Below are 13,854 nucleotides of genomic sequence, written 5' to 3'. Positions count from 1 at the left end.
ACACAATAGTTTCCATAACAGAATTACCATAAAAAAAAACCTAGTTAATGTAGAAACACCTTAATTACTGCAGAAGCACAATAACTATCACACACGAACCATAGTTACCGTAAAAAAACAAATATATATATATTGGACAAATTAAACGTTAAGGCACTGCAACTTAAACCACAGAGCACAAGCACAATATTATTGTACATACTACACCCTGAATATTCTTGTACTGGGCGTATATCGTATAGGGCAAATGAAGACCTTGAATATTTAAAAATAGTGATAAAATGATGATGTCGGTGTGAAAATTTTGTTTTCATTTTAATGTTCCAAATTAACATCATAAATCTAAAGTCCTTAACTACTACAATGCAACTGGATAAACATATTTTAGTCTTTGTGCTTCACAATATATTTTGAAAGAGTTTATTCTATTTGTTTTATTAATTGTAATGCAATAAATACGGTACAATCATCAGACTAAACCAGACACGACAAACAGATCTGCAATGTAACCAATGTAACAAGCTAAGCTAGCACGGCACTCACTCGGCTGGTGGCGCCGCCTCTCCAAGCCATTGACGCGCGGCTCGCGCTGCGGCAGGGGGGGCAGCTGTCCCTGCAGGGGGGCGGGGGGCTGGGTGTTGTGGTAGCCGCAGGGGCGGGGCCCGAACACCCGGCCGGCGGGCGGCGGCGGCGGCGGCGGGGTGCCCCGCGCGGGGTCGTAGGGACCCTGCGGGTGGTAGTAGTGGCGGGGGTAGTAGCCCCGGGAGCCGGGGCCCTGGGCCGGCGCCGGCGCCGCGTGGTGGTAGCCGCGCGAGGCGTAGCCCCGCCCGCCGGGAGACGTGGTGCGCCTCAGGGACTCCGGGGGCGTGGAGGGCGGCGTCGGCCTGAAGGTCTTGGTCTTGTTCCCGGGGGGATACTTGCCCGTGCCGTGCTGGTACGCCGGCTTCTGGGCACGCACCACCGCCGCGTGGCAGTCCTCCTCGTCCTCGCCGTTCACCGTCTCCATCTGACTCCTCCGCCGGGGGTTGCTGAGGATCTCGTTGGCCACCTCCGTCGCCTTCTGCTCTGCGTTCCTGTGCCACACACATCTGAATAACAACCCTACACACCCTTCATCATCATTAGAAAAGTAATCCACAAAGCCAAGAGAAAATTGACAATCCATTCCCCACAATGCCTGCCAAATAAAAATTATTTTTGATTTTCTCTGTTTCCCATTAGTTACACATCTTCAAATAATTGTTTTTTTTATTTCCATATCCATAAAAAAAAGCTGATTGATAGTATGCTTTCATCGTTAAAAGTTTTGCGAATAAAGTCTGCCATACAATGAAAGTTACTTACATTGTCTTTAATCTTGAACACTTTGTTTTGTGATCTCAAAGCAGAGCTTTACGTATGACCTAATCTGTTCCTAATTTTAGAAGATAGTGAACACAGAATAGCAAGCAAAAAAAAAAAAACTACGAAAATACTGTATCCATCGAAATAGAGGCCATCCTCAATCGCTAGTCGACCCTTACATTTTGATGTCCCTCCAACAAAAGCCAAAATTTATTTATTTTTCTTTTCTTCTTCCTCCACGATAAACTCACTTTCACCCAATTGTTTCTCTACATCCTTCACTGCAGCACATTCTTCTCATAGAGTCTGTCTATATTGGTACCTGCTTCAAAGTTCATAGTGTACAACTTCAAGGAGTAGTAAGGCAATTGTAAATCTTCTGAAAAACTACAACATAGATTTACAATTAGCACAACTTGTCTTCTATAAAATTTTGGTCAACTTTACATATAGGAAGAAAAATATTTTGAAGTGTAGACAAAGATACAAAAATAATATATTAGTATGTACACCAATCCCTCACTTAACACGTTTTCAAATTGTGTGAATTCATTTAGCGCAATGTTAATTTTACTGCCCCAGTCTTGAATAGCACATCTGTAGATTTCAGATAGCAGGAAATCACCACAGGCCAAAAAAAAAAAAGTTGGGCATGACACCACAAAGTCTAAACTCGGTAAACAACAAATGTACCAAGGCAGAAGAAGAAATGCACGTGCAGGTCTGACTACGCTTCCGGCTGTTGTACAAACATCAGCTATGGCAAGTTCAGTTGTGACTATGGAGTGTAAAGAACGAAATGTTTTTACGTCCGCGCGTATGCCGCTGAATCTGTACCGTTGTCACCCGGCCACAGACCGGACTGAGATGAAATTCAGTCTAGCCAGCACGCACAAACAAAAACTATCCATTTCTCTGCCGGTAACTGTATGTACGCGAACACCTGCGGTTGGAATCATATACAGGAACTGAAATGAACAATGATTAACATGGAAAAGGTTGTTAAATGAACGGTGCAATGAAAAATAATATCACGGGCCTGGCAGGATTGGTGTGAACCAAGCAGTGATACGTGAATAAGCACTTTAAATTTTGAAAAATTAATATGTAAATATCCTGAGAGTAATATCGGTTTGCCCGTAAAGGATGGTTTGAAAAGGTCGTGGAAAATTATGGTTACGTCCGGGCAGGCAAGCCAACCAGCCGACATGTCATACTGTGGCATGGGCCTGCCACTGTATTTTATTTTGTGATTTTTGTTTTTGTACTTATTTTCTGTTTATTATTTAAGTTATGTTAGTTTTATTTAATTACATTTATAGTTTAGTTTATTTAGTTTATTATTAATAACTTTATTTTAATTAATTTGGTAATTTTGGTTCGTAAAATATCAATTGGCAACTACTTTCAAAAGACTGGAATGAGCTGGAAGCTCATCCAACTTTTAAATGGAGATGTTATTTATTTTTAATTTTTTTTTTTTTGGGAAGCATAGACACTTTAAGCTAGAGCTGTGCCGATACAAATTGGCTGAAGCAGATTTTGCTGATATTTAGTCGACTCTGCATTTCTTCCAATTCTCGATATGCTTGTTAATTTTCGGCCGATATTATTTTAAAAATTAAAGTGCCTGTCATAACCCAAAAATCCACCAGTACCCATTTCACTTTTCATACGACTACATACTTTGAACATCATCTTAGCTACGTGTGCCAGCTGTACATATCAAACTTAAAACATCCTATGTTTTAACAACATCCTTGAATATAATACATCATAATTAAATATATAACCAGCACAGTAAAGTTAGATAATAAAACAAAACTACCTTTATTTAGAGTAAGGCTACCACTACAAACAACGATAAATACCAACTGCTTGAACTGCAAAGAAAAGTTTGTAGTATCAAAGAGCATTTCTTGTTTATCTTATCTCCCTGTATTTCAAGACAAGAATGTAAGAAGAATTTCATTTGGTGGGGGGGAAGGAAGAGGGGGTGGGGGGGAAGAGAGAGAGAGAGAGAGAGAGATAGATAGATAGATAGAGATAGAGAGAGATAGAGAGATAGAGAGAAATAGAGAGAGATAGAGAGAGATAGAGAGATAGCGACAGAGAGAGAACCTCTTTGGACCTGTTCACTTTAATTTATTTTTTTCCTTTTGTGGGGAGGATTGATAGATTTTACAGGATGGCCTAGGATTTAGGGGGGATATAACCCCTCTTGCATGCGCCCGTCTTCAAGAGCCGTACCTGTACTCTGGCGTGTCTTCCTTCTGCAGCTGCACAGTGTATCCCTCGAGCGACGGCTGGAACGACGTGCGCACCCCGTACTCCACCTTGTTCTTCAAGAACATGTCGTGAGGGTCCCAGCCGTTCTGAGAGACACACGCATGCACATCTTCACTTGACTGTGAATGAATAAGCTACAGAAACAGTCAGTCCGTTCTAAGAGACACACACATGTACCTCTAGACTTGACTGTGAATGAATAAGCTACAGAAACAGTCAGTCCGTTCTAAGAGACACACGCATGTACATCTTCACTTGACTGCGAAAGAATAAGCTACAGAAACAGTCAGTCCGTTCTAAGAGACACACGCATGTACATCTTCACTTGACTGTGAATGAATAAGCTACAGAAACAATCAGTCCGTTCTAAGAGACACACACATGTACCTCTAGACTTGACTGTGAATGAATAAGCTACAGAAACAGTCAGTCCGTTCTAAGAGACACACGCATGTACCTCTAGACTTGACTGTGAATGAATAAGCTACAGAAACAGTCAGTCCGTTCTAAGAGACACACGCATGTACATCTTCACTTGACTGCGAAAGAATAAGCTACAGAAACAGTCAGTCCGTTCTAAGAGACACACGCATGTACCTCTAGACTTGACTGTGAATGAATAAGCTACAGAAACAGTCAGTCCGTTCTAAGAGACACACACATGTACCTCTAGACTTGACTGTGAATGAATAAGCTACAGAAACAGTCAGTCCGTTCTAAGAGACACACGCATGTACATCTTCACTTGACTGCGAAAGAATAAGCTACAGAAACAGTCAGTCCGTTCTAAGAGACACACGCATGTACATCTTCACTTGACTGTGAATGAATAAGCTACAGAAACAATCAGTCCGTTCTAAGAGACACACACATGTACCTCTAGACTTGACTGTGAATGAATAAGCTACAGAAACAGTCAGTCCGTTCTAAGAGACACACGCATGTACCTCTAGACTTGACTGTGAATGAATAAGCTACAGAAACAGTCAGTCCGTTCTAAGAGACACACGCATGTACATCTTCACTTGACTGTGAATGAATAAGCTACAGAAACAGTCAGTCCGTTCTAAGAGACACACGCATGTACATCTTCACTTGACTGCGAAAGAATAAGCTACAGAAACAATCAGTCCGTTCTAAGAGACACACGCATGTACCTCTAGACTTGACTGTGAATGAATAAGCTACAGAAACAGTCAGTCCGTTCTAAGAGACACACGCATGTACATCTTCACTTGACTGTGAATGAATAAGCTACAGAAACAGTCAGTCCGTTCTAAGAGACACACACATGTACATCTAGACTTGAACTGTGAAGCCTACAGAAACAGTCAGTGAAATTTTGTACAACTGAAAGTAAATGAAAAAAAAAAAAAAAAATTCTAAACATTTTAGACAAAAAGTACAGTGAAAGATCTTTAACCGAGCACATTCTGGACCATGGCCGTGCAAAAATAGCAATTGCGACCAACCAGCAAACTTCAATGTTGTTTTAAATAATAATACCAAAATAAAATCAATACAGTATAATAGCACCTAAAACAAGTTGTAATAAGTTTCTCTACAGAAAGAAAAAATACCAGCTTTACTTTCTGATTTCATATTCAGATCTATTCTTCAAAAAATATCTAAATGTGAAATGTAAAATGTTACCTGCTAGAAAACAGGAAACACTGTACTAAAATGTAAACTGACAACAATGTTAAACTTCTGAGCAAACAAAAAATGCTGGCAGAATCCACGAAAAAAATTATCTGAACGTGAGTGGTTTGATTAGTACTGAACTACAGAATGCCAGTTTCAAGACCTTTCACTGCATTTTGAAAACTAATGTGCAGTTATAGCAATAACGTTTGCAGGATAAAAAAAATATATACTTTAAAGCTGACTGGAAATGCATTACAATAGAACCCTGTTATAATGTTTCTGCTTATAACAAAATATTTTTTAAGTTCCAACATTTTCCCCATTAAAACAATGTAATTATTTTCTGTGTATAATGTTTCAAAAATATTGCATATCCTGCTCACAATGTTTGCTATCTAAACATAAAATTCAATACATCAAAAAATAATTTTTTAAAACCTAACTATTCCAACACTTATCCCATCTGTAAAGTTACTTTACACTTGTTTTTTTTGTTTACAATCATTGTTTTACCATTGATATAATTGTATGCAAAAACATAATGGAAGTGCACCAGAACACTAGCGCTACACATTATCGCTGGCTAATGTGGCGCATATTTACGAAGGTTGCTACATTCGCAGTTACACGTATTTTGGCACCTTCCTATTGGAAAACAAAACAACATATCCTTCTCTTCCTTGCAATTCTGGTGTTTTTTCCAGATGTACTAATGTAGATATGCAATATTTTAGTTTGTCAACCATTCTGCAATGGCACAAAAAAAAAATAAGCATTTTCTATTGATAATAGAGTTTGATATATTTCATTCGTAGAGAGGAATCCACAAAATGCACACGTACAAGTGATTAAAGAATTTCCACTCTAAACGCCATCATCGCGAATTGTGAGGCAATTTCAAAGAATGTGGTAGTGTTGAACAAAAATTGTTGGCTTGGTTTAAACAAATTCAAGCCACTTTAAGGCTTCCAACTGTGGTTTAAACATAAAATTTATTTACATCCATTGTATCCATCATTAAAAATTTTTAACACTGAAAAGTGCTCAATTGATATTTCCTGTTTATAATAACTTTTCATTTTGCCCCCTTGAAAAACATTATAAAAATGTTCTACTGTAATATATATCAAAAATGGGCCAGTCAAATCCTTGAATCACTAGTAGGTATTTGAAAGATTTAAGGTTCAAGGAAACAGATATGAAAAAAATTCTGGAGGAAAAGTAGTAAATTAAAAAATCCACTCTGACAAATTTGACCTTTACTTAAGTCTATTTGTGTTTTACTTTGAACCTACATTATTAATATTCGCTATAATATTGTACTTATAATGTGTAACGAGGTATTTAACTAAATTATTAACATACCGATTCGGAAAACTTAGTTCTTGAAGTGAACATTTCAAGAAGTAAATGTTTTGACACATTTAGTATATATTTTCATGTGCATAGTTTTATTTTTTAATCCTTGAGACGTAGATTCAGATTCGAGAAAATTGAGATTTGACCCATCACTAGAGGCACGATTATATGGTAATGCGCGATAAAACGAAATGACACTGAAAACCACTTGAAAACACGAAATAAAACGAAATTGTACGTAATCCGCGATATGTCACGAAATTTCGTCTATCCTGATTATTTACGTTTTTTTTCCCATTCTGTAAGGACAATTCACTATCTTCAGCACAATCAAATATTTCTGACAGTAACTAGCAGCCATATATATTATATGCGACGGTGATTCATTATAGATTTTAAAATGAAGTCTCGGAATTAACGTAATACTTTTTTTCAACCGGTAATCTTGTGTACCATAATAATTTAAGATGTTGATAACTATTGATACAATGGCCGCCGTTCACTTTCTGTAAATACAAAAATAACAAACGTCCAAAATATGTTTTTCTAAGATTACGTTTTTAATAATTAAAATATTACACACTAAAGCGCATTGCTTTTACTGTTTATTTAAAATAAAGTACGTAGGTAGGGTACGAAAATAAAATTAACCCTGCTTAACGTAACGATTGTAAATAACAAATAGTACATGTTATGTCTGTATTAATTTTCACGTACGTATGTTGGTATTCGGTATGCGTTTGTATTCGCATCTATTCTCCACTGTTTTGATCTTTCCAGCACGGCAAGTTTTTGCATATTAAGAGGTTAAATTCTTCCTATGTGATTAAAAAGTTTTGATAAAGCCTAAAACGAAGGTTTCTGCCAGTGACAGATCAAAAGAATTTTCCAGCGAAGGATTTTATTTCAGTGATAAAATTTTAATGTGCAAATTCTGTAACTGCAGGCTAGACTACGAGAGACGCGATACGATTGTGAAATATGTCGCGAGTGAGAGACATAAGCGTTTGAGGCAAAACTCATCTGTTAAACGACATCCTTGTCTAGAGTCTTTAATGCCATTAATTTGCTGTTCAACCCAAGAAATGTGAGTAGGGTTAGCATAGAAGATGCAAACCTACAGAAGTCTCTGCATAACTTGCCTTGTGTTTCCCATCTTCCCATTGATACATTCATACATGGCTATGTTGCTTTCAAAAAAATAATTGAGAATGAACTTTCATTGCCAGATACAAGTCAAATTGATGTTGCAAAGGTACTGTGCTCCCTTAAAGGGGACTAGAGTGAATTTGCTCAAGCCAGTTTAAGGGCAATCCTGTTCCCAACATCAAATGTTGATGCAGAACGTTCATTTTCCAGGTACTCACTGGTAGTTAGTGACAGAAGACAACGTCTCACTCCAGAAAATGCGGAAAATTTAACTATGATAGCATTTCAATAAAACCATCTTAATAGTAACTTTGGAAGTGCTTAATTGTGTAATTTTGTAGTGTATGTGATTGTAATTAAGTCGTGAAATTTTTAGTAGTTATTTAAAAGTTTGAATTTATGAATTTGCAAATGAACTTAATTGTGATTAGATGATGAGGTTTTAGTGTTTATTAATATTAATATTTGTTTTAATAAATTTGCATGTCGTACAGAAAAGCAAGAAAATTTTGCCGTGGGTATTTTGAGCAAAAAAATAAAACCATATAACACTGAAATCTTTATTTCTTTACACCGAAATTTGTCTTAAAATAACACCACAAAATCTTGACTCTACCCATCACTAACAAATACCATGCAACTAGGACTCGACTAGATACAAATGTATTGTGTGTTTAAGTTGAGTTCAACTTTTCAGTAATTGAATTTGCACCTTCCTAGAAGAATGAGGTAATTTAGTGTTGGGCATGGAAAAAGCACAATCTGGCTTATCCACACGCAACCTAACAAATTTTTAGGACAAATTTTATAAGTAAACTAGCGACCCTAATATCGCTTTTAATTGTGAATGTTCAAAAAAAAAACAATCTGACTTTGTATTAATTTGAATTGAATATATGACACAAAATCAACAACCAAAAAATTTCTGTTGACCCAATTGCTTCCAGACTCACAGGATCTATCATCCACTGGGCTAATCTAAAGATTGCCTGAAAATTTCATCGAAATCGGTCCAGCCGTTTTGGAGTCCATAGGGAACATACATACACACATAGATTTTTATATATGTATATAGATTACGTGAACGAGAGGAGATATAAAAAAGATTATCGTTTTCAACTTCAACTAGCTCACTCTCAGATAATGATCCAACACTTGACAGCAGTAATGGCGGCTGGAGAAGCAGAGATTTATTTAAAACGGTTTATTTGGGCTTTTTCATGCCCTTCCTGACCTGTACACAGCCTTCTACCGCACTTTAGCAGAAAAATGAAGGCGAAAGCCAGTCCTGTAACTTGTCGGCCAGCAGTTTCATTACCACAGTGGAAAACTGATTTTTAAATATCTTGCTTTTAAATTCTGTACATATAAAAGAAAAGACCATGTTATAACCGTAAGTGTAATACAAAACACTAACCCCGCTGGCACAAGTTGTAAGTATGCATGGGTAAAAAGCTGCTGAAGATAGGCAAGTCATTTCTTAATTGCTCCTCCCATCTCCCTTTGTGCAACAGCAGCATAAAAACCACCATTTCTGCAGACTCTTATGTGAAAGCTGCATAAGAACCCTCTGTTTAATATGCAGTGCTTTTGAAAACATCTGGACACATGAAAAAATGACATTTGTACACATTAATAATTTGGTGCGCGCAAATAGTTCCATACTTGGCTTCCTCTACAAAGCAGTCCAACTCAAGATGGCATCTCTTTGAATTTGTGTTTCAGTGAAATTAAATTAGTCCTCCGGTTTTGTTGCAAATATATAATTTTTCAAAACACCATCATATAAGACATATTTGCTTAGAGTTGAAAACAATACCTATATGTGTGGACTGTATTGCAACATGACACCCAAACTACACATTTCTCTTGAAAAATAGAAATTCTGGATTAACAACAGTTAACAATTTTATAATGCATATTTAAGTTGCTGTGTGGTCATGCTCAAAGTGGTATATTTATTCAGATTCAATGCTTTATTTTATATAGATCTTTTATGCTAACCATTACGTGTTTTTGGCTTCAACATTATCATTGACTAAAGCTTATTGGAATCATTACTGGAAACATGACTTTTTTTCCTTTACATATATTCAAGAAAAAGCATTAAAAAAACTGTTTTGAATTATCTATATAAGCAGAAGAAATTGTAGGCCTAGCAATAATTATGTCTTATCAATTTTTTCTTTGACTATAAAATCAAAATTTTTCTAAAATATTGAACTACTGCAGCGCTACTTAAAACAACATTTTTTTAAATATTTATTATTATGTATCTTAAACTGTACTGTAATATAACTCCAATAACAGGCTTTAAAAATTATAATAAACAAGAGAATATTACTTGGTTTATTATATTTTTAAGAATTAGCTAGTTATCTGTCAAAATCATCTCATTTTAACACCCCAGGGCTGTATGTATTTGGTACACAAACATACATACAGCTTGAAAATAGTATTAGACATAAAGTAACATTTGATGCAGGACCTATTTTATTATATGTTCTTAAAAACTTTCAAATACATTCTACATGGAAATTTACACACACAAAGCACAGCGAATTGAGTTCCAAACTACAACTGTCACGACACACAGTTGGTAATTTGCCCAATAGCCAGTTTAATGTCGAGCTCACAAATGGTTTTGCCGGACAGACTGTGAGCACACTTATTTTATATTCACTCTACAATTTAGAAATTTCCATTATTTTATTCTCTCGCATTTCTTCAGAAGTTTTTCTGTGATGATTCTAGACTTAGAGATCAATAAGTTTTAACAGTAGTACTTTTCTAACATTCAAAACAACTTCCTCGGTGATGTAAAAATTAACAACTATTAAATTAAAACAGCACATTATAATTTACATATGGTTCTTACATTAAAATCTACAATAGTGCCAATTTTTTGCTATAAAAACTGTAATTATAATAAGATTCTGTCACACGTGAAATCTTTCTTCAGGGTGGCCACTATATTTGTGATAAAAAATTCCAGGTTTTTTCCAGGTTTTTCCAGGTATTTTCCAGGTTTTGCAATATACAGTAGAACCCTGTTATAATGTTTTTCAAGGGAGCACAAGAAAAAAACATTATAAGCAGGAAAATGTTATAAGCAGGAAATCTCAATTTAGCACTTAACAATGTTCGAGCTTTATACCTATGGACTCACCAAGCTATGTAAACAACTTTAATGTTAAAACCAAAGATAGTATACTTGATACATGAATTTTCTGAAACAAGCCAACAATTTTTCAACTGCATCTTGTTCCCTAGTTAAATTTTGTTTGTCTTTAAAGATACACTGCCACATTTTTTGTAAAATTGTCTCACGATTCATGATGACAACATTAAGAGTGAGAACGTCTACTCCTTCGCTACCTGAAAATGTTTAATTTTGGGATTCCTATGTATGAATGAAAAAAAAAAAAAAATTATTTGTAAGCAATAGAAAACACTTTTAGTTATGCCCTCGCTCAATGGTTGGCAACTTAAATATCATAGGACTATGTACGTGCATCTGAATACCCACTGGAATGGCAAGGAAGAGAAGAGTTGACTAAGGGTGCCAACTGACATGTAACTATGAACATTGTGTACCTTCAGTATATTGCATAAAATTGTATTTTAACAAACTTCTTGTATTGTATGGCAGTGATTGTAAACATAAACATACATAAAGGAAACTTTTTATCGTAAGTGTTAGAATAATTTGGTTTTAAAACATTTTTCCCTATTTATTGAATGTTAGAAAGCAAACATTATAAGCAGGAAATTACACTATTTATGAACGTTATATGCAGGAAATAAATACATTGTCCTTATGGGGGAAATATTGGGACTTTTAAAATATGACATTATAAGCAGGAAAACATTATATGCAGGAACATTATAACAGGGTTCTACTGTATATACAAAATGACATGTTTTTATTTATGTAATACATGATACAAAGCACACATTTTAAAACACGGAACTGTATAGTACTAAATATAAAACAAAAATGCACAACATGTGATACATACCCAACTAAAAAAACAGGTGGCAGTTTACTAAATATATATTTGCCACATAACTTTAACCTTTTTTGTGTTTAAAATTTCTTCGTCTATGAGAGCGGTCTGTTTTAAGGCATCACTCATTGTTTTGACTTTTTTTGCCTTAAGTTCCCTGAGGTTCTTTTCTGCTTGTCTTGGATCAGGCTGAAAACATCAGGCTATACGTGTAAGTTATAAGGAATCTTATTAGTATCATGAATTGAGATATGTTTTTCGAGTAGATATACACATCGACCTACCGGATGCTCGCCCGCGTCTTGTACTGTCGCAGCTATGTTTATTTTGACAGCTCAAGCAATTATCTTTTCCCGTATAGAAAAAGGTCGCTTCACACAGCATAAAAAAAGGAGCAACGCCACTTATTCCCCACGCAGGAAACACACTGGCTGCTGTCTGTCATCCCCCGCATTTCCCCCTTCCTTTCTTCTAACATTCCACGTCTCGCCTCTCGCGCGAGCAATAACGAAGCGATGTAGCAGTTGCACCACGCATTGGGTCGTGTTTATGCTTTGCTGGTGACCGCAGGAGGTCCAACATGCTTTTATTCTGTATACATGATCTTTCATTGCGTTTTTTTAAAAATATTTTTTTCTGATTTTCACATTTTGGTCAAAATTTCCAATTTTTTTTTACGGTTCCCGAGAATGTACTCGTAAAATCACTGCTTCGTTAAATCGGGGATCTGGTGTACATAATAATTATATGTTTAGTATTATTATTTTACAAATTTTAAGTGAACATAGCATTACCGACGTTAAAGGTAAGTTAATGCGGAAGGTTTATCGGCCGGCCTCAACGCACAGCTGCGAATATTCATAAAAAAACGTGCAGTGTCATTAGTTACTGGACATATTTGACAGTTTATTGATAAGCGATGGATTACAAGACGTCGTAGTTTATAACACCGCTAAACCGTTGGAAGCTACTAGTATAAATTAAAGTACTAATAAAACTTTGTTACAGGAAGCGTGGGCTTCATCCTGAGCAGGTTGAGTGGAAACAAAATTCTGTAACTTGCAGGTTTCTTGATTGGTTATTTATAACTCTATTGTAATTCTTAGATTTGGCATGGCTTATAAATGCTCCCCTACCCATCGTATCGATCTTGAAACTTTTATTGCATATCTTGCATCTCGCACAAGTTCTGTCTTTCGCATCGCATCGCCCATGGAACCTCAAGACTCATAACGACAGAAATACCTAGTAGACATTGCCGCAATAGCTTCCTAACAAACTGCACAGCGTAAGACTAAAACCGCTCGAAGACTTGTACTGAACAGAACAAATTAGAACAACACCCCGTGTTGCACGCCGTAGTGCGGTTCATATTCCCCCTCCCCCTCCCCACCTTAGTGACGTATTGCGTCTATGAGGAAAGAAGAAACATGACACGCCTGGGAACACTACAGTCTCTGCCAACATGACACTGTACAGATTTGCCGCGTGATTATCAGACGCCGCGATGTACGTCTTATATAAGTTGTGTGCATTTACACCGCAGCATTTGCCCAGGAAAGAAATAAAATTCCAGACAGTTTCCCGGTTTTACCCGGGCCCTTTCAAATTCCCGACATATTCCCGGTTTTTCCCGTTTTCCCGGTTTGGTGGCCACCCTGTTTCTTGTGATGTACAGCAAAGAGCACTCAGCTCTTCAAGTGCTACTGTTAAAACTGTCCAGCAGTGAACCTTCTAAACTGTAGAAGTTAACGACAAACATCGTAAAACCATTTAATCTAGCCCACCCTAGTTTAACTGTGGTCATCTACCCGCAGCCATCTGCTTCATTGGTAAATAACGACACACAAAAAAATTGTAACATATTATTTTTGGGCCTGTGCAAATGTTTTAAAAATCAAATATCATAACAAATAAATTAGTATTTGTATTTGATTCGATTTTAAATATCCAAAGTTCCAAATAACGAATATTCAATTACCTCAAAACATACACAGTTAAACTATATTAATGACCCTAATATAACTACCACGATTTTAATGTAACATATGCACAG

The 13,854-nt window shown here is 36.4% G+C and overlaps 1 protein-coding gene across 2 annotated transcripts in view; it reads right to left on the bottom strand.

Annotated features, from left to right (window-relative positions):
* LOC134539931 (ataxin-2-like protein) overlaps positions 1-13,854 on the bottom strand; it is a 122,280-nt gene that overhangs the window by 88,049 nt on the left and 20,377 nt on the right. For both annotated transcript variants that reach the window (XM_063382294.1, XM_063382295.1), the window contains exons 4-5: positions 3,595-3,719; positions 544-1,073 (exon numbers count right to left, since the gene is read on the bottom strand). In XM_063382294.1, the coding sequence (XP_063238364.1) occupies positions 544-1,073; positions 3,595-3,719 (655 nt within the window). The remainder of the gene's footprint in view (positions 1-543; positions 1,074-3,594; positions 3,720-13,854) is intronic.

The sequence above is a fragment of the Bacillus rossius genome, chromosome 16 (genome assembly GCF_032445375.1).
Source record: "Bacillus rossius redtenbacheri isolate Brsri chromosome 16, Brsri_v3, whole genome shotgun sequence".
Classification (NCBI taxonomy): domain Eukaryota; kingdom Metazoa; phylum Arthropoda; class Insecta; order Phasmatodea; family Bacillidae; genus Bacillus; species Bacillus rossius.
Note: the sequence above shows the minus strand (reverse complement) of the source record. Positions and strands in the feature narration are given on the sequence as shown.